This window comes from Ursus arctos, unplaced genomic scaffold, assembly GCF_023065955.2.
Source record: "Ursus arctos isolate Adak ecotype North America unplaced genomic scaffold, UrsArc2.0 scaffold_29, whole genome shotgun sequence".
In the NCBI taxonomy this organism is placed as follows: Eukaryota; Metazoa; Chordata; class Mammalia; order Carnivora; family Ursidae; genus Ursus; species Ursus arctos.
In genome coordinates this window covers 35,045,596-35,064,745 of record NW_026622974.1, presented here as the reverse complement: position 1 = coordinate 35,064,745, position 19,150 = coordinate 35,045,596, and the positions used below count along the sequence as shown (strand labels likewise).

Sequence of the window (19,150 nt, the reverse complement as noted above, 5' to 3'; positions counted from 1 at the left end):
CCAGGATCAATCTGTAACGATTCTCACGTTTTATTTTTTGTAATAAAATGGGGCAACAGCAGAGCTTTGCGAAGAGTGAGCGCTCCTTAAGGGCAGGTCCAATGTTGTAGTCATCTTCATAATCCCATGTGTAGTAGTGATACCTGATTTAGAGAATGTAGTCAATAAATGTTAGCTTCATTAATTACTCCATGGGGGACATTAATAGTTGAAAACTAGTGAATTGGATCTCTAAGGCAGGATTGATTTGAGTCAATCCATTCCTACAAAATGTTTATGCATCTTTGTAACTGTTAAAAGGTCCTACATCCATCAAGGTTTATTTCCAGTATTGCCTCCTCTCAGAAACATTTTCCTTATCAGTCTCAGCTGAAGAATATTTATTTCTTTTTTTGAAAAAATATTTTTCAAAAGTAAAATGAAGTCTTTGATCCTATTGGAAATGCATGGAAGACATTCACCCATGGCCGTAAGATGCAGATGGAAATTCAATCTTTATTGGATTATACGGTCTTAGATGAATGTAATGACCAGGTTTACACATCCATTCTGTGTCCTGACTCTTTCCTGACCTGGTTTGGAAACTTTGTGTAAAGTGGCACTTTATCTCTTATTAATTCCAAAGATGACAGACACTGGGTTTCATTGTCTCGTTAGTGGAAGCTGCGTTCTCTGATTAGCTGCCTTGCCCTTTTTGAAGCTTTGATTTATTGGGGCAGAGGAAGCACTGGCTTTTGTATGTGCTGAAAGGAAACTAGGGTAAGGAATAATTTATAGTTCTGTCTTTGCAGCTGAACAAAAAATAAAGGTTATTTTCATTCTATTGCTATAGGAACAGCTCTAAAACAAAAGAAAGATACTCTAATAAGTAGAAACCCAAAGACTGACATTGAGCTACTGTTTCAGTTAACTTAAAGAAAAAATGGTTAAAATCATATTTCGAAGCAGAGTGGCCCTTCTGAACTCTTATCTTAATTTCACAGAGAACAGTGTTTCTTCCAATTTGGCATCAGGGCTGTGCAAGAGGAGCATTTCTTCAGTGCCCAGGCAAGTTACATTTGCCAAAACAAAGCGTGGGTGGAAGGGAGCAGGAAAGAACTGACTGGTGGCCCTTTTCACCTGGGAAAATGCTGCCAAAAAGGAATCCAAACTAGAAGCGCCAGGGAAAAAGTGCTCAAATGTCCATGCAAACAAACAAAAAGGATAGCATACATTAGATGTGTCCAAATTTGTTTGGGCTTCCCAAGTTCTTATTTTTCTGCTTTTCATATTTGATAAAGCCTGTATTTTGACACATGATTTCCCTCTATTAAAACATGTAAGGAAACCTCATAGAATCAGAGTATTTTCTATAACAGAGTAAATTCTGGATTCCCCCTTCCAGGCCAGCCAAGACTTTGTGTAATGGGAGCACTGAATGTGCAAACTCTTCCAATCTTGTGGATAATTCTACATTCCTACCCTGACTCTGAGAGTCAGGACTAAGTTGGATTTCAGGATCTTGAGTAGGGAGTAGGTGAATAGTAGGAGTGAATTCAATTGGTGGGTGGGGTGGGTCAGGGTAGGAGCGCATCCTAAGCTGTGTACAGCAGCAGGGGCAAATGACGGGAGGTAGGAAAGTTCAGTGTATGTTTGGGGAATCGTAAGTCATCAGGTTTAATAACAGGGATCATTTTTAGGCACTAACAATATGCCAGATACTAACTCAGTTAATTGTCAAAGCAACCTTATGCAAAAGATATTTTTATTATCACCCTTTTATAAGTGAGGAAACTGAGGGCTTAGAGACCTCAGCCAAGCTCGTACAGCTGGTGAGTGGCAAAGCTAGTACTTGTGTCTAAGTCAGTGGGGTCCAGAGCATGAGCCCCTAACTCCAGTGCTGTCTGTAACCTTTCAGCTTTAACAGAGGAGAGGGCAGTAGAGAAGTGCCAGATAACCTGGAAACTATAGAGCACTCAGTCTCTTTTTCTGATAGTTTGCTGGACATCTCCACATGAATATTTATCTGCCCTTCCAATCCAACTGGTCTAGGGGCGCCTGGGGGGCTCAGTCGGTGAAGCATCTGCCTTCGGCTCAGGTCCTGGACCAACCCCACATCGGGCTCCCTGCTCAGCGGGCAGCCTGCTTCTCCCTCTGCCTGCTGTTCCCCCTGCTTGAGACCTTACGTTCTCTCTCTCTCTCTCTCTCTCTCTCTCTCTGACAAATAAATAAATAAAATCTTTTTTAAAAAAATCCAGCTGATTTAAAGACAAAGCTCATTATCACCTCCATCTTTCTGGGCAACCGTCCCCTGGTAGCTGGCAGTGTCAGGGTTACAGCATCATCACCGGGAACTCAGGCAGGCAGGCTGGAGCCCTTGGCGTCAAGGAGTCCCCCTCCCCCTAACCGTGCCCCCCATAAGTCTCTCCCTCCACCCTCTTGTTCCAGTTCAGCGGCTCTGTTTCCTACCTTGCTAGTCTCATCTGGACTGGTCCAACCGCTGACTAACACCAGTTCCTTTCTTCCTATCTTCTCCTGGCCCCTAATGCATCTTAGAGAGACCAGCTAGAAAATTTTCAGGAACCAGGGCTCCGGTCACATCACTCTCCTCAAAACTTCATGGCTTTCTGTAGAATTGCCTGCAGAATTCCGTCCAGACTCCTCAGCACGGCTTTCAAGGCCCTCCATGACTGGGTCCCAACCTTCCTTTCCAGCCCTACCTTGTCCAAGATTCCTTACTGATGTTAACTTTCTGAAATCACTAACCAGACTCTCGCATGGCCTGCCTTACACTCTTTAGCTTCTACTCCGCCCCTTGTCAATGGAGTGCCACCTGCCCGAAATACCCCATTCCACTTCTTAAAACCTTTCCTCCTTCTCCCAGGTCAAATTAGTTACTCCCCGATGCGTTCTCCCATAGCATTTTGCTTACACTTCACACTTCAGATTCTTCCATGCCCTGCATCATGGCGCAGCCTTTTGGGTTTAAGGTTTTCTCCCAGTTAGATGACAAGTCTTCTGTGATGACAGGCATTGTCTTACTCATCGGTGTGGTTCCATTACTTAGTAGTAAGTTCACTGAAATGAATGCTGAAATAAAGACGTACTCACCTGGTCCCGAGCAGAGGCTCCCTCGGACAGCGAAATTATGGGTCCCTTTTCTCCCTTCTGAGCCAGGGGATCATCCTTGCTAATAGACCATACCTTGAGGGAGTAGGAATTAATGAAGCCACACAGGGCAGGGCGACTTAGAAACATACCCAGAGTTGTTTGTCACACAACACCCAAACCAAACTAATTCACTGAAATGAAGGAAGAAAGAGTTTACGAATTCTTTACCTTGGCATAGTCCTAATATGGAAAACTTTTCATAAAAAAGGGAGATCCCAAGTCATTCTCTCTTTGGCAAACTAGGACCCCCACATAGAAATGAAATCCATATATATATGGATCCGCTGACTGTAATACAGATAAGAAATGAAAGAAAGTGATATAACCTACATTTCAATACGTAAATGTTCAGTTTAGGACTACAGTGAAGGACCTGAGTGTAGGAGCTGCACACGCAGACTCATGCAAGTGGGTGGTCTCGGGGACTCAAGCACATACGTGGCATTGCTGGGGAAGTGGCAAACAAGACAGTGTACAGTCTTCCCTTGATTTACATAGTAGTTATAAATCTGGAAAAGTCCATGCACATTAAAATTATGCAAAAACATAAATTGTTTTTACATATAAAGTAGAGTTAGGTTCTGGGCTCAGACACTTATAAACAGATGTTTCACGTAAACAAATGTCTGATAAAACATCCAAAAGTTGGGCAGGATGCAGAACGACTCTTTTTGGGGCGGTTCTGTCATGGAATATTAAAATCTCTGGCTCCCTGTAAATGCCAATAGCACTCCCAAACGTTATGACAACCCAAAGTAGCCCTAACAATTTCCAAATGACCCCTGGTAGGCAAAATTACCCCAGTGAGAATCCCCAACCCAGGTCACTTGGTTTATGAGGAAGTGAACTCAAAGAAGTGACTTTCCAAAGTTGACTTTTCTAGAAAGTAATAAAGTCAAAACTGTAAGTGTAACGCGCATCTCTTGATTACTAACCCAGTGCTAATTCCTTAGGTCTGTTTATACAGATACAGCCATGCATCTGTGCATATGTTACATGTGTATATATTTACACATATGATGACATTTACTTTGTTGAAAATCATCCAGTCAGGGTTTGACTAAGTCTGATTCATAAAAGATGGTTCTGATATTTTGATTAAAATTAGTTCAATGATACTGTTAAACTCCAGCAAATAGTTCTGTATGTAAACATGGACTAAGGGCAGGATAGTGTTGCATTTCCTGATTATTACAGACTCTTTATTACAGAACTGGAAAGAGCAGACTCTTCCGCTCATCATGCTGGAACCTCAGAGTGAAAGGGTAAATCAGAAGTGTTCACCTCACACCCTCCTCCCAGAGAATGCAAGGCTATTTACCTTGGTGCCAAGCAGTGATGGAAGGAGGGAAACCTGACGTGCAACTGCATGCTAATCCCAACAAAGATTTGCAGCCTAAATTCCCAGATTTGCAGTCTAACGAAACCCAGACTGTGAATTTTGTTTAAAGTGGCAGAGCCTCCAAGAGCTTGGAAGGAGTAAATGCCAGTCCTCTCTGGGGGAACCACCTTCATCCTAGGCCCCAAAGAATTCTCACAAATAATTTTCTTTTTTCTTTTCTTTCTTTTTTGTAAGATTTATTTATTTGAGAGAGAGAGAGCAAGCAAGGGGCAGGGAGGGGCAGAGGGAGAGAGAAAATCCTCAAGCAGACTCCGCGCTGAATACAGACCCGACGTGGGGCTGGATCCCAGGACCCTGAGATCATGACCTGAGCTGAAATCAAGAATCAGATGCTCAACCGATGGAGCCCCCCAGGTGTTCCCTCACAAATAATCTTCTGAGGGAAATGAGCATCTTATAGTAAAAGCTGTCTAAGCGTATAAGGAAGTAAGACACAAGAGTAAGAACAAATGGAATAAGAGACAGCAGACACAGGCCCACTAATACTTGAGATATTAGGAGTATCAGAGTTGTTTTAGATAAAACAACTATGCTTCCTATATTTCAAGAAATTTAAAACCCTAATCACTGCAAAAGATATTAGGAGAGCTTGGAAAAGTAAGATTTGAGCCTCTTCATGTAATGAATGCAGCTAGACATTAAATAGAAATCACTGATCTTCTGGAAATATTTACAGAATTGTGATGAGCTAAGTTGGCTGTAGTCAAAAGTGCATTCTAACCTTTGACCTTTCAAACAAAAAAAGTGGAAATTTTATGATTTATATTATGGAGTGCTATTTTTTGAAAATGTAAATACAGCTATTTCTCACTCTGCCTTATTGTAAACATAAAATAAATTGGATCTACCATTTATTAGCTAATTGGCCTTGGGGAAATTATTTAATATCTTTAAGTCTAAGTTTTTGAGGAAATGAGGATAATAACAGCAAGGACTCTGTCGTTGGTAAAGGAGGGCAAGAATAATACTGACTTCCTGAGGAGCTAACGAGACAATGCGTATAAGGCGCTTAGCACACCTGACACGCAGTCAGTGATCAACACATGCTGGATTCTTTTCAAATAGGAAAATGCCAGGTTTAGAAATGGATGAATTATGGGACTATTCATTTGACAAAAGTGTACAATATGGCGTTCCTTTAAACAGTGATATATCTAAGACACACTGATTAAAATACTCCTCTACTCCTGAGTAGACTTGTGTGCCGCAGACACAGGGAGGAGAGCCCTCAGGGACCACGCCTCACAGTCTGCCTGGTCAGGCGTTCTGCCAGTTCCAGCTCCGGTTCTAGCTCCAGGTGCAGTTCCAGTTATGGCTCCAGCTCCAGCTCGAGGTCCAGCTCCAGGTCCAGCTCCAGGTTCACATCCAGCTTCAGTTCCAGGTCCACATGCAGCTCCAGCTCCAGGTCCACATGCAGCTCCAGCTCCAGGTCCAGGTCTAGCTCCAGCTCCAGCTCCAGGTCCACATGCAGCTCCAGCTCCAGGTCGAGGTCCAGCTCCAGCTCCAGCTCCAGGTCCACATGCAGCTCCAGCTCCAGGTCGAGGTCCAGCTCCAGCTCCAGCTCCAGCTCCTTTTCACTTCTCCCTTTCCTCTGATTCCCTTGTCTTTCTACTCCCACAACACTGTGAACAGTTGGATACATCTTCAGCAAAATAACACTTAGGACACATGAAAACGATTTTATTACTTTTCTCTGTTGTTCAGGTTGAACACATCAACTCATTTAAACTTTGCACTTGGTCAGTTTTCCAAAGCTGTAAACATCACTATTTTAGAACCTGTGCGTGTTTAATTATATCCCACTTGAACGTGGAGCCCAAGGAAGACATTTCATGGAGTGACGGCCTGACTAATGTAGCTGGTCTGATTCATTTAGAAGATTAATTTCCTGCTCCTACTTATGTTTTCTAGTACGGTCTCATGCCTGCTTTTATGCTTCCAGGGTCAGAAAGAAAAAATTTGGCCAAGTCCACCCACTGCGTGTTTATGTAAATAAAGTTTTATTAGAACAGAGCTACGATAAGTATTCACTTAAGTATTGTGGAAGGCTGCTTTCTTGCTACAACTGGAGGGTTGAGTACTTGTGACAGAGACCTTATGGCCTATAAAAGCCTATGCTATTTACTCTCTTGCCATTTACAGGAAAAGATTGCTGACCCCCTGCTCTAAAATGTTATTTTGCTGCTGACGCCTGTTTTCCTGGATGCCTTCTCTCCCACCTCATCTCTCTCTACCCTCATTCTTGTTCATTGTGCTCAGCCACACTGGTCTTCCAGTTCCTAGGAAGGATCTTGGTGCTCACCTCTCCTGTCCAGGGAATTGCTGCAGGATGTTGGCTCGGCCTGGACTAGTCCTCTCTGTCTGGAATGGTGTCCTTCCAGAGCTGACTGCATCTCATCTTTCGTGTTCTGGCTCATGTCCCCTCCTCAGAGAAGCTTCCCTAACCAACCACTCTACCTAAATAGTCCCTCCTCACACACCAAGCTGTTCTTCTTCATATTAGTCTGCTCTTTTCATTCAAGCACTGACCATGATTGAAAGTTTTGTTTGTTTATTTACTAATTTAAGGCCTCTCTTCTCTCTAGTCTGTGAGCTCCGTGAGAGAGTGACAATATCTGTTTTGCTCACCACTTCCAGCCCCAGAACCAGGCACATAATAGGCGCTCAGTAATTAGTTGCTAAATAGATAAACAAATGGCAAATTTGCACGTGTGTTGACCTTTTTATCTTACAGTTTGGATTTTCTCCTTCGATATATTGCCTTGCTCAGATGTTTGCTATATTTTCTCTTCTTTGACCCAAATTATCAATGTCAGACTAAAAACTTTTTCTCCCCTTTGGGGTAGTTTCTCTTCTAGCTTGATGCCGTCTGCAAACTTAATGACTGCTATTTGGTTATTTATGTGGTTAGGGGCAGAATGATGAAGACAGGCTGTGCTGACTACCTTGCCGCCTTTGGGTCATTTCAGTAATAGGAACACTGAGTCTGCCCAGAGAAAGTAGCAGCTGCCTCCTGAATGAGACGCTGGAAGTGGTATATTGGGATATTAATGAATAGCTTGTAAATCGCATAATGTTTGTTTCTGGAATATTTGTGCGTTGGTGCCGGTATGCATTTTGATTTCTAGAAGAGCCTTCCCATAAGCCAAAATTGATTACACATATATTCTCTAATTATAAGAATTTTCCTTTAAAACCTGTCTGCAGTAAATGCCTCTTCAGAGCAAAATGAGATGCAGCAGAGTAAATGAAACTCCTTATGCAATGCGCCAATTATGGCTCTGATTAAACTGTGTTTCTGTTCTGCGGTGATGGCTTTACCGAAATGAGAGCGTTGCTATTACCGGTTCCGTGTCCTCACCTGCCACTCCGTCAGGCCGGCCTCTGTGAAACCCAGCCGCTCCTGAGCAAATCAAGAGCATTATCCACAGTCGGGCGCATAGAGAGCCTGCAGGTGGGGCCGGTAGTTCCCAGAGTGTAGATCCCACACCAGCAGCATCACCAGAAACTTGTTACAAATGTACATTTTGGGTCCCACCCCAGACCTGCTGGAACAGGAACTGGGTGCGGTAGGGGAGGGGACCGAAGTCAGGAATCCGGGTTTTAACAAGCCCTGCAGGAGAATCTGATGCCGGTGAACTACAGAGGTAGGCAGCAAAAACGTGACTCTCAAGCAGACCCGGGGAAAACCCGGATGGCGCGTAGCTAGGGAACTTGTGTCAAGCACAGAGCCCCTCCAGCGGTATGCGGTCGAGTGAGCCCTTCCAGCTGGATCCCTTCGCTTTTGCTACCCGCTAAGACACTGCTTCTGGGGTGAGTCTCAAAAAGCCACTGGTTATCTTCTCTGTTGTGGAGACATCTCCCGCAGGTTGGTTTTACACTCACTTCTGACTCACATGTGAGGGGTACTCGGGGAAGTGGTAGGTGAGACCTTTCTCCGTCTGGGTTACATCCGTACTTGCCTGTGACCACCTACAGTTCTTTCTCCAGCAAAATTGACCTAGGGTTCGCCTCATTAGCTTCCTCTACCTTGACTTCTTTCCATGGTGGGCTGAACTGGAAGAGAGATTTTGAAATTCGGAGCAGTGGCTCTCACCTAATGGTGCATCTGAAACATCTGGAGGCTGCTGGAAATGACTGCTGACCTCCCCCATCACCACCAAAGTTCTGATCCCGTAGGTTGGGAGTGCGGCCCAGAATTTGCATGTGTAACAAGTCCCCAGGTGATGCTGATGCTGCTGGTCTGGGGACCACATTTGGAGGACGGCTGATCTAGAAGGGCAAAAAACACTTTAATTCATCAGGCAGTACGTGAGTGTTTGAAAACAGGAGCGTTTCCTAGGTACTCGTCCAGAGCTGATCCTAACAGGGAGAACTGTTTGAATTTCTTTTCTAGCTTCGCGCTACTCAGTGTGGGGAAGAGTTGGGGGTGTGCTGAAATACACTGGCGTCAGATAGGGCAAGTCGTTTCTCCGCGTCTCTTTCCGACTCTGTGTTCGGCGACATCATCTTGGTGGCTTGGAAGTCATCCGTGGTAGCGGAATATATACTATGGAAATCAGACAAACAAATCAGGGCCCCTTTTGAACCCCCCACCCCCAGAGTTGATTATGAAGTGTTTATCAGCGCCGCATCGGGAGGAACCATAAATAATGAGCCTACAAGGAATGTTCTGACATACCTCGCAGGACCATGCATGTGACCTGGAGGGGTGTGGGGAATGAAATTCGTAAGTACATCTGCTTTGCAAGGAAATGGTGAGGTTAAAAGGTTATTCAGCAGGTTTGTAGGAAGGTTGACGGGGTAGTGAGATGGTAGTATAATATTCTATTTCAGTGGTGGGCTTTGGAATCCGATACTCCTGGAACGGAAGCTGGCGCTCTCACTCATTGGATGTGGGATCTTGGGAAGGGACCTGACCTCCCCAAATTTGAATTTCCTTATTTGCAAAATAGAAATAATGTGCTCTCATGAGGCTCATATGAGAAAAGTAATTTAAAACCTAGTGAAATGCCAAACACGTGGTAAATTGTTCATTTCTCTCAGGAAATGTTAATTATTATTACTACTGCTATTAGTAGTAGTATTGGTACTAAGTTTGTTAACAAATATTTACCGAGTACCTTTTACTGCACCCAGCACTCTGCTAATACCGTCAATAAGTTGTGTAAACTCAAGGAGTTTACAATGTAACGGTGCCGTCACATTTTCTAATCAGATCCCAAGAGGGAGAATTGAAAGGTATTTATCTAGGTACGTATGCTAATACTTTGGAGTATAAATATTTACCCAGAAGGAAGTAGAACAAAAGAATTAATAGGATTATGAACTAAAAATAACTGTGGTTATGAAATATATATAACATAAAATGATTGCTCTCATCATGCTTTGGCAATAACTGAAATAATTTCTCAGGCACTAGAACACTTTGCAAAGAATACATAGAGGATAAAAATCCTCTTGTTTAAACAAGAGAAAATGTTAGCATATGATTTAAAATGATTAAAAGCAAGAACCTCTTGTCTTTTCAAGATAATATAGAATCGTGTCACATAACGTGATATGAACTAGCATATTAATTGGCACGCCAAGTTAAAACACTACTTAAGATATTATTCTGTAGCGAGGGGACATTTGTCTAGTTTTCCATTCTTTCTACCTGAGTATTGACTGAAATATTTATGTAGCTTTTGTTGACAATAGTCAGAGGGGTCCTTTAACATATAATTTTATGAAGATATAAAAATAATTCATTCAGAAGGTCTGAGTCCACCTTCAGTAAAGAGACTGACATTATTTTATTATATAATTTTTAATTAAATATATACATTGGTGATACATACTGAGTGGGGTTCTGATGTCAAAATCATGTTCTTTTTCATTAAATATTAGATGACTCTCCTTCCATAGGATGGGAAGTGTCTGTTTTGGATTTCTCCTCTCCTGTGTTGTCCAGATCCTTCTTACATCCTATGACTACGACTACCTGGGTTCGGTCACATATATACTGTGTGATTTGGGCCAGTGTAACCTCTCTGAACCTGTTTCCGCCTCGGTGAGATTACTGAAATAATAGTTCCATTTCAGAGTTGGTGCGAAAATTAATTAAGATAATGCTGTAAAACACTTTGCATTCTGCCCAACACATGGTAAACAGTCAGTAAATAGTGGTGGGGTTTGTTCTTTCTCTTCTCTCAGGGTTTTTCTTATTAGTTGCAAATTGCCTCTAGTCAATGAACATGCAAATTTAACTTCACTTTAAGTGCAGTCTTTATAGAGGTGTTTCCTTCACTGTGCGCTGCAAAATGCTGGCTGCCTGCCTTACTGAAAAACTGTAACTTGAAAAATTGCCTCTTGCTGTTGTTAGACCCTGTCATAGCTCCCTCTCTAACCCTGCATGTTTCTGTAGCTGGGTACTTTCTCCAGTCCTGGGAGCTCAGTTTTGATGGTTGGGGGTTCTTCTTGCTAAGGGATTTTTCTTCCTTTGGGCCTTACATTAAGAATGGATGTCCACTACATAACTTCTAAGACTCCCTGGATCACAGCATTAAATATCCCCCCTGTGTTCCAGAAGCACTTGGAGGAAGAACTAAATCAGATGACTTTAAAACTAGGAATGGATATTCTCAGCCACAGAAGGATTTCTAGAGATGGGCGCCAGAGCGGACGGAGGGGACGACGTGTAAGTCAAATGGTAAAAATCGAAGGAGGAGCAGAAAGTTTGGATAGAGTCACGGAGATGAGAAGAAAAAGAAGTTTGCGTAACAGTGAAGACTCTATCGCCAGAATGTGTGAGGGGCAGAGAAAAGAGGACAGTGATTTAAAAAGGGAAAGAGGGAAAATGAAGATGGTGCCAGGAAGGGTTTCAGGAGGAAGAAGTACAGAGGATATGGCTTGACTTGTTAAGAGGGTCTGAGGGAGGGGAGCCTGGGTGGCTCAGTCGGCCTGGCGACTGACTCTTGATCTCAGGGTTGTGAGTTCAAGCCCTGCATTCAGCTCCACACTGGGCCTGGAGCCTACTTAAAAAAAAAAAAAAAAAAAAAAAGGATCTGAGGAAGACAAAGCAGTGAGCTGTCAGGCAGCTCAACTGAGTCACAGATAGGATGGGTACTTGTGAGGGGGATGATTTGTTAAGCTATATATATGCTTTCTCTTTTGCATTTCCCCTACACTATTCTGGAGATTGTTCTTTGCGTTGGAGAGGTTGAAGATTGTTATAACAGGAACACAAAGGGGGAGGAGGGATATAGGATAAATTGAGTTTCGGGTCGGGGAGGGGCTGGTGTTGGGGAGAACAAAATGAAAAGAAAAGCAGAAAAGAAAAGCAAGAATGTTTTAAATTAGTTCCTGAAATCTGAAGTCGAATTTTGCAAGAAGGCACATTTAAAAGTGAGACTTTCTGAGGCAAAGAAATGTTCTGATTCTTTTAACGATCATGAATGCATCAAGGCCTAGTGGACTTGACTGCAGAGGTACATTTGATCGAAATCCCTGCAGACAGCAAGAAGGGTGTGAGCTGAGTTCCTGTGAGAAATCCTGGTTCCTCGTGTGACCTGGACAAGATGTTTTTTTTTTTTACCTGCTCCCGAGGAGGGGTACCAGGGTACGGGCCAGGTGCTGCCACTGGGTGGGAGGAACTGGCCTCATGGCTGAAGACTTTAAGCCACAATATGGGTCAGGGTTTGGATGAACATTATAAAGGCACCTCTGATGTTGTATGGGTTGATGGGATCCAGGCTGAACAAGAACAGTCCATAATTGCTCTGGACCCTGTCATTGCCACAGAAGCTCTGAGCACGGCAACACAAGCCTTTGGCTGCTTTCTAAGTGGCATGTACCAGAATGATGCAATGGCCCAAGATAGAGTACAATTCTTTGTAATGATAGTTTTTGAGCTGTTGGGTACTAGTTTACCTACAATAAATTTTCTACATTGTTACAGAAATTGTGCTTCGAACATAGATATCTGAAAACACAAAGGACATGGTACATGAGACCGCAGAGTGTGCAGTGGGAAAAAGAAGTTACCTCAGGAGAAATTCCAGGGCACCTCGTAAGAGTAAGGCATGCAGCTTATCTATAACATGTGAAGGATTTGACTCTTCAAAAGGTGACAAACTTTTCTGTTTACAACTGGACAAAGATGCATTTGCCAGATCCCCAGTGTACAGGTGTATGAGAGCCGTCGATCCTCGCCCCAGCCCCAGCCCGCCTCAAGCAGCATCTGTGATGAGAAAGTCGCTGGGGAAATAATTAAGTGACTGGGGGGGAAGCCGTTAAGGCCACTCGTGGAATATTTACTGTGGACTCTTCTGCAAAAATGTTATCATCAAATATGAAGGTGATGAGAGATGAAGAAGAGAAGGAGAAAACAATTTGAAGATGGAACAAGTCATAGCTTATTCAGACCCCCTCACACGTTCAAGCCCGAGAAGGGTTGACTTAACAACCATCCTGCTCAACAGGTAGGATTTGCTAATGAAAAATGAGCATCGGTGAGGGAAAGATTCATTCACACACTGTGTTTAACAGGGCTCTCCTTTCAGGGGCACAAAAGCACTGGGGTTTTCACTGATTCATCTGTTGAAACTGGCCAAAAAAGGCAAGAAAAGGGGAAAATGTACAAGGACAGATTACAGCAATGTCATTTGTGAATCAGTTGACCACCCCCTCCCTCCTGGGCAGAGACGGGCACCTTGCTGCTTCTGGTCACTGCAGGGCTGTCGGAATTCGATCATCGTTTAGCTGTTTCCTGTTCACTGGACTGGATGCAAAACAAATTCAGGAAAGGGTTAGCCACCCACCCAATCAAACACTCTTGGGAGTTAACGCTCATCCAGACAGTAACTTTCCATGAGGGCAGCTGGAGGTATTTTGGGGGGTCATTTTTGTTGTTATTTGCTTGGTTTTTGTTTTGGGGGGGTGTTTTTTTGCTAAATAAATTACACATCTCATGTTTATAGGATTTGGTAGATATCCAAGTATGACAGGTGTTTCTTTTGTGTTAGGCTAGGATAATTTGTTCTATGAAGTGGCCCTGGCACATAAAAATGGCCTCGGTTCAACTTTTAAACTAAATATTTACAATTTAAAGTAATTAGCCGTTAGGACAATAACACCTGGTAGTTTTGCTGGCATATTTCAAGAACATTTATAGTCATGGCTCAATGACATTTATTGAACTCTGTTAGCCCAGTTGTAAATAGTAGCCTTCTCTCCCTCTGCTGATTGAAAAACTAAGGCAGGAAGAGGGTAAATTACCTGCTCTGGACTAGCGGCTTTGTGGCACGGTTAGGATTAGAACACAGAGAAGCTGATCTGGTCCCAGGGATCTGGCCTTTGAGGCATAACAGAAGCTATATTGCAAATGCCAATCTCTGTTTGTCATGATTGATACTGGGAGAAAACTGTGACTTCAAGGATATGATGTTGCTTTCATAAATAATATTTGCCAGGTTATTTACTCATGGGTTATAGTGAGTTACGGGTCCTAATTGTGAATGAAGCCATTGGACTTGACCTTGCTGTGATAGTTCGTATTACATTACTGCATGGGATGAGAGAGTAAATACAAGCAAATCTTGTCAATAGAAGAGGAAGCCAAAATTGAGCTGACAGCGCAGACAGCTTCTAGAAAATAGAAGACTTGCCAGTTCTCTACTGTAGGCCTTGCAGTCTATTAGGGAAGGCTGGGAACACAGACAGGGAAGGGCATGAAATAGAGCTGCCTGTAAATAGAGGGCTGATTTCTCATCTGCAAAAGGAATAACTGATGATATTATGAGCTAGAGGACTTGAGAGAGAAGCTTGCATGTGGGTAATGTGCACCCTCAAATGCGTCACCGTACACGCATTACATCGAAGGCCTTCACTTTCTTCTCTCATCCACCTATGGAGAAAACCTGAATGCACGATCAACTCAATGGTAATTTCATCTGACTGTAAAACATAAAGATACTTATTGGCAAAACACCTCACAGGGGTGTTCTGTTAGAAAAATGAAGGCCATCTGTGCTAGAGTCTCTAGGTAGTACTTCTTTCTTCTCTTTTGTTCTGCAGAATTGCATTGCTTTGTACTCTCACTTTCAGCAAAAAAGCAATTTTGTAAATGGTGCGCTCAAATGCTCTGATGAAGTTATACCTGATAAAGGCACTGAGACGAAGATGCTGCAATGAAAAATGGGGCACGTCAAAGGAAACTGATTCGTAATCATAAACTGCAGTCAAGGTGGTAAAAAGCGGTATGTGTGTTGCAGGCTGTCAGTTGCCCACTCCCAGCTTTGTCCACAGCCTGAGGGAACTATATCTTGTCAGAAATGCTCATGGATGCTGATCTGTCAACACTTGTTCAATGTCAAATTGTATCAGAGGGTTCAGTCTCCTTTTGGACTTCAACGATTGCCTGCTAGCTCTGTTATATCTCCTTTGGTCAAATGAGCTTTCATTTAGAAACTGTCAGGATTTTTTTCTTACGTTTCTTTCCCCATGGAACTGGGAAGGTAAGCTGTTCTTATAGCCACACGTACTGTTTGCTTCTTTTTAGAGTGATCTCATAGATCCTGGATATAGAATTCCAGTCTCTTCCCAGAAAACACAAAATCCAGCACATTCTACCCCTTCTGTGGCCCTTTATCTAACAGTCCTTCCTGCCTCGGTCAGCAGTTTTCCCTTCAGTCATGGAAGCCAACTGCTTTACCTTTTCCTGTTATGGGTCCTTTACAGGTGCTGCTCTCCAGCTGGGGAGCCTTTTTTCTCCTTCCTTGCATTCATGTTTCTCTTTCCCTTTCCCTTTCTCAGCAAATTAAACCCTCTCCTAAGATTCATCATCTCATAGACGTTTCCAGTTTCTTACTACCTGAGATTTTCTCTCCAGACAGTATTTTATATAAGATAACCTGCAAATTTTCCCATAACAAAACACCTAGAAATTCTGAATGAACATTTTTCAAACCTCCCATTTAAATGCATAGATGAGTTCACAAAACAGTCTTTAGAAGCAAGTGAATAGAAAGCCGTATCTGACACTGCGGCAGCTACTGCTATTACTTTGTGTGTGTGTGTGTGTGTGTGCGCGCGCGCGCGTGCACATGCGGGTAGGAGGATGGTGCCAGTAGTCATGATAACCTAAGGATTTAGATTGTAACACCATGGAGGGAAGGATGACAAGGCTTAGGGCCTGTAAGAGGCAGGAGTTGGAACTGAGACCTTTGTATAAAGATGAGACTCTTGGAGGGGAACACACTCTATAAGAGTAACTAGAAAATAAATCTGGGGGGCGCCTGGGTGGCACAGCGGTTAAAGCGTCTGCCTTCGGCTCAGGGCGTGATCCCGGCATTCTGGGTTCGAGCCCCACATCAGGCTCCTCCGCTATGAGCCTGCTTCTTCCTCTCCCACTCCCCCTGCTTGTGTTCCCCCTCTCGCTGGCTGTCTCTATCTCTATCAAATAAATAAATAAAATCTTAAAAAAAAAAAAAAAAAGAAAATAAATCTGGTCACCCACACAAAGAGACCATGTAGAAGCTTCAATGTTAAGCCTTGTTGCTGGGGGGACAAAATCTCCCCTAGAGAATTTCTTAATCACAGGCTTGTCATCTCATGGGTTCATGATTCAAATATATACTACTGTGATGATTCATGAATCCACAACCTGAGAATCAACATGCAAAGTAGTTACAGGTTAGTGAAACCATGGGTACCTGGGAAAGGCAAATACCCACACTTGACCACAGAGGTTTCCCATGGAAATAGATATGCTGAAGATGAGCTCACAATCTAAAATTACAAAATATTTAAGGAAATCATTCACCCTGAACCAGGATCAGCAAAGACAGAAAACAACCATCAGGATCATAACCTGAAGAAATTCAGATGTTACATTTGTCAATTAGACTTTAAAAAGGTGAATTAAAATGATTAAAAGAGAAAGTATAAGAGAACATGACATGGATAGTATCAAAGAGACAAATAGAGTCTCTAGAAACTTAAATGTAATCAATTAAATAAAAACTCAATTATACTGGATAGAATATTAGACACAGCTGAAAGTGAATTAGTGAGTTAGGAGATAGATCTGAAGAAAACTATTTGTAATGTAACTCAGATAAAATTATGGATGATATGAACTAGAGATGGACATAAAGAATAATGTTCTAACATATATGTCTAATACAAATTCCAAAGGAAGATATAGACTTTAGAATTCCCCTGAAAAGATCACATACATTTCTTCTTTGCTATTACCACAGACCCATCCATTCATCCATCTGCCTTTTCATTAATCCTTCCTTTCCGTATACCCATTCAATAAACATTTTTTCAAATATATACTTTATCTTACATATTGTGTTATGTGCTATGTACACAAACATCTAATCCCATCCTTAAACTTCCAAAAAATGCTTAAAGTTGTGCAATCTTTTGGATGATCAGAAACTCTCAAAGGGGGGAATTAAAGTTTATTTAGGATATCAATCAGATTATCATCCCACATTCTGCAATACAAGTGAAATACACCAACGTTAACTATCTGAGGGAAAAGAAAGAAAAGAGAAGGGCATTGTGTAGGTATATGAATGTATACATAACACAGCAAGAAAAAAATATGCAACTGGCATGAGCCATGGTTGATATGGCCTTTAGCAAGCATCTCAGGTTTTTGGGTTTCTCATTGTAACCTTCATTCCTGAGGACTCTGAACTCTTGATGTCCAATCTGTCTTGGATTGCAGGACTCTTCCATTAATCTTTACTTGTGGACTTAATATAAGCACATTGGGATCAACTAGGTTCTAGCAAGACTCCTTTATGCTCCCATTTTTCTGCAGTCACTCTATTTACCCTAGGGAGCCAGGACCAAACACCACTTTTTTTGCTTTTATTTATTGTCTCCAAGAGGACCAAATGGGCAGATGGGAGTTGCCACCTCCAATTTAGTCAAAATATTATTAAATCCTTTGATGGAAACATTCCTCTTTGGATATTGAAAATCCACGTCAGCAGAGTAAAAAGTCATGGAGATTGGGATAAAATATTTTGTGAATGAGTCATTGGGTGTAATTATAACATGTGCCAACCCCACTCACTCCTTGCTGCGACCCATGTCTTCCAGTCATAAATTGAATCCTCTCCAGAGCATTTATCCTGTAGGAAAGCATTTCACATTTGCAAAATGTCATGCACTAGTTTGATATGGTAACTGGGTATTTAGTAGACATTTTCTACTACATCTGGGTAATGAGGAAACAAATATAACCAGTGAATTTTTATTGCATTGACTTATTTCTTTTTATAGTGAAAGGACTTTCTTGCCCAGAAGCAATATTTTATGCCATTAAATGAAAAAACCATACAGTAAGTTTATGGTTGGTGTTACTTGAAAAGATGAGATCTCTAACATGGAAGGAATATCCAAATCAGAACAAATGTTTGTTCAGGTGATGTAGCAGGATTCAGTATTATCAATCTGCCACAAGATGGCTTCCTGGTCCAATTAGGTATTCTACCGTATTGAAGGGTTCAGGCTCAGTAACTGCACTTTTGTGCAGGGAAGCCATTAAAAATTGTGTCAATGTGAGACACAGATATTCTCCTTGTCATCAATCCTGTGATTCTGTTTCTTCTAAGAGCTTGAGAACACCTTCAGTCCAACCAATCAGGACCTTCTTTTGAGCAATATGGACAAAAAATGTACTTAAGTTCTGCTCCCTGGGACGATTTCTCTCCTTCACTCTCCTTCTCTTCAGGGGTACCCTGAAGTGGGCTCTAATATCATGGTGATCTACCTCTGTCTGTTGTCAGCCACAGATTTCTCTTCCACATCACTCAGTCATAGGGAACTTTTCATGAAGCAGTGTGAGCCCATGAAGTGAGATGAGGAAGAGTTGGCAGCATGAGAGAGATACCCTACTATGTCTGGATAATGTTCTTTTTCAGTTTTTGCCTTGGGGATCTTCCTAAATCTGGTCTCTAATATACCAACGTCTCCTTGATTGTTGAGTATATTGCGTATAGTCAATTTTAGGGCTAGGTAGATCTGAAAACTCCAAGTATATTACAATCAACTCAGGTTTCTGATAACCAGATGTCCATGGTTAGCAGGACTCAGTGGCAAGCAAGCTGTTGTTTCCCAAAAGAATATGAGTTACACATCAAAGAGGATGTGGCTTTCTTCAGTATTCTTAGGAGCCTTTGCTATGATTCTTCTATTGGGATTTGCCACAGGTGTAATACTTTATCTTAATCTGCCCAAGACATTTAGTTTGCCATTCCATTGAATTGGATGTCTTGGGGATCAAAGGGCAAAACTGTTTGCAGTGTAGCTTGGACAAGATGGACTCTCCTTTTGCTCTGGGCCTTATTCAAATCAGGTAGAGTTTCAGATCGTGAAATAAATAACCTGGTAAATATCATATGTATAGTTTCCAAAATGCAAAGATCCTACCAAGAATTGTAGGTACAAAATACTGCAACTTATTTTTAATTCTGAAGAGATATCCTGTCTTGTAACAGGTTACTGGTCTGCCAAAAACTTCACTGAGCTATTATATCCCTCTAATTTTGTAGAGAATACTTCCCATCTTCTGTTGAGTCTATGTCTAAC

The 19,150-nt window shown here is 42.2% G+C and overlaps 1 protein-coding gene across 5 annotated transcripts in view; it reads left to right on the top strand.

Annotated features, from left to right (window-relative positions):
- UBE3D (ubiquitin protein ligase E3D) overlaps positions 1 to 19,150 on the top strand; it is a 367,577-nt gene that overhangs the window by 157,579 nt on the left and 190,848 nt on the right. The window contains exon 10 of one of the 5 annotated variants that reach the window (XM_048219690.2): positions 12,495 to 17,832. The exons of the other annotated variants lie outside the window; for them this stretch is intronic. Coding sequence (XP_048075647.1) covers positions 12,495 to 12,635 — 141 coding nt within the window. The 3' untranslated portion in view covers positions 12,636 to 17,832. Of the gene's footprint in view, positions 1 to 12,494; positions 17,833 to 19,150 lie in introns of those variants that run through there. 5 annotated transcript variants of the gene reach the window in all.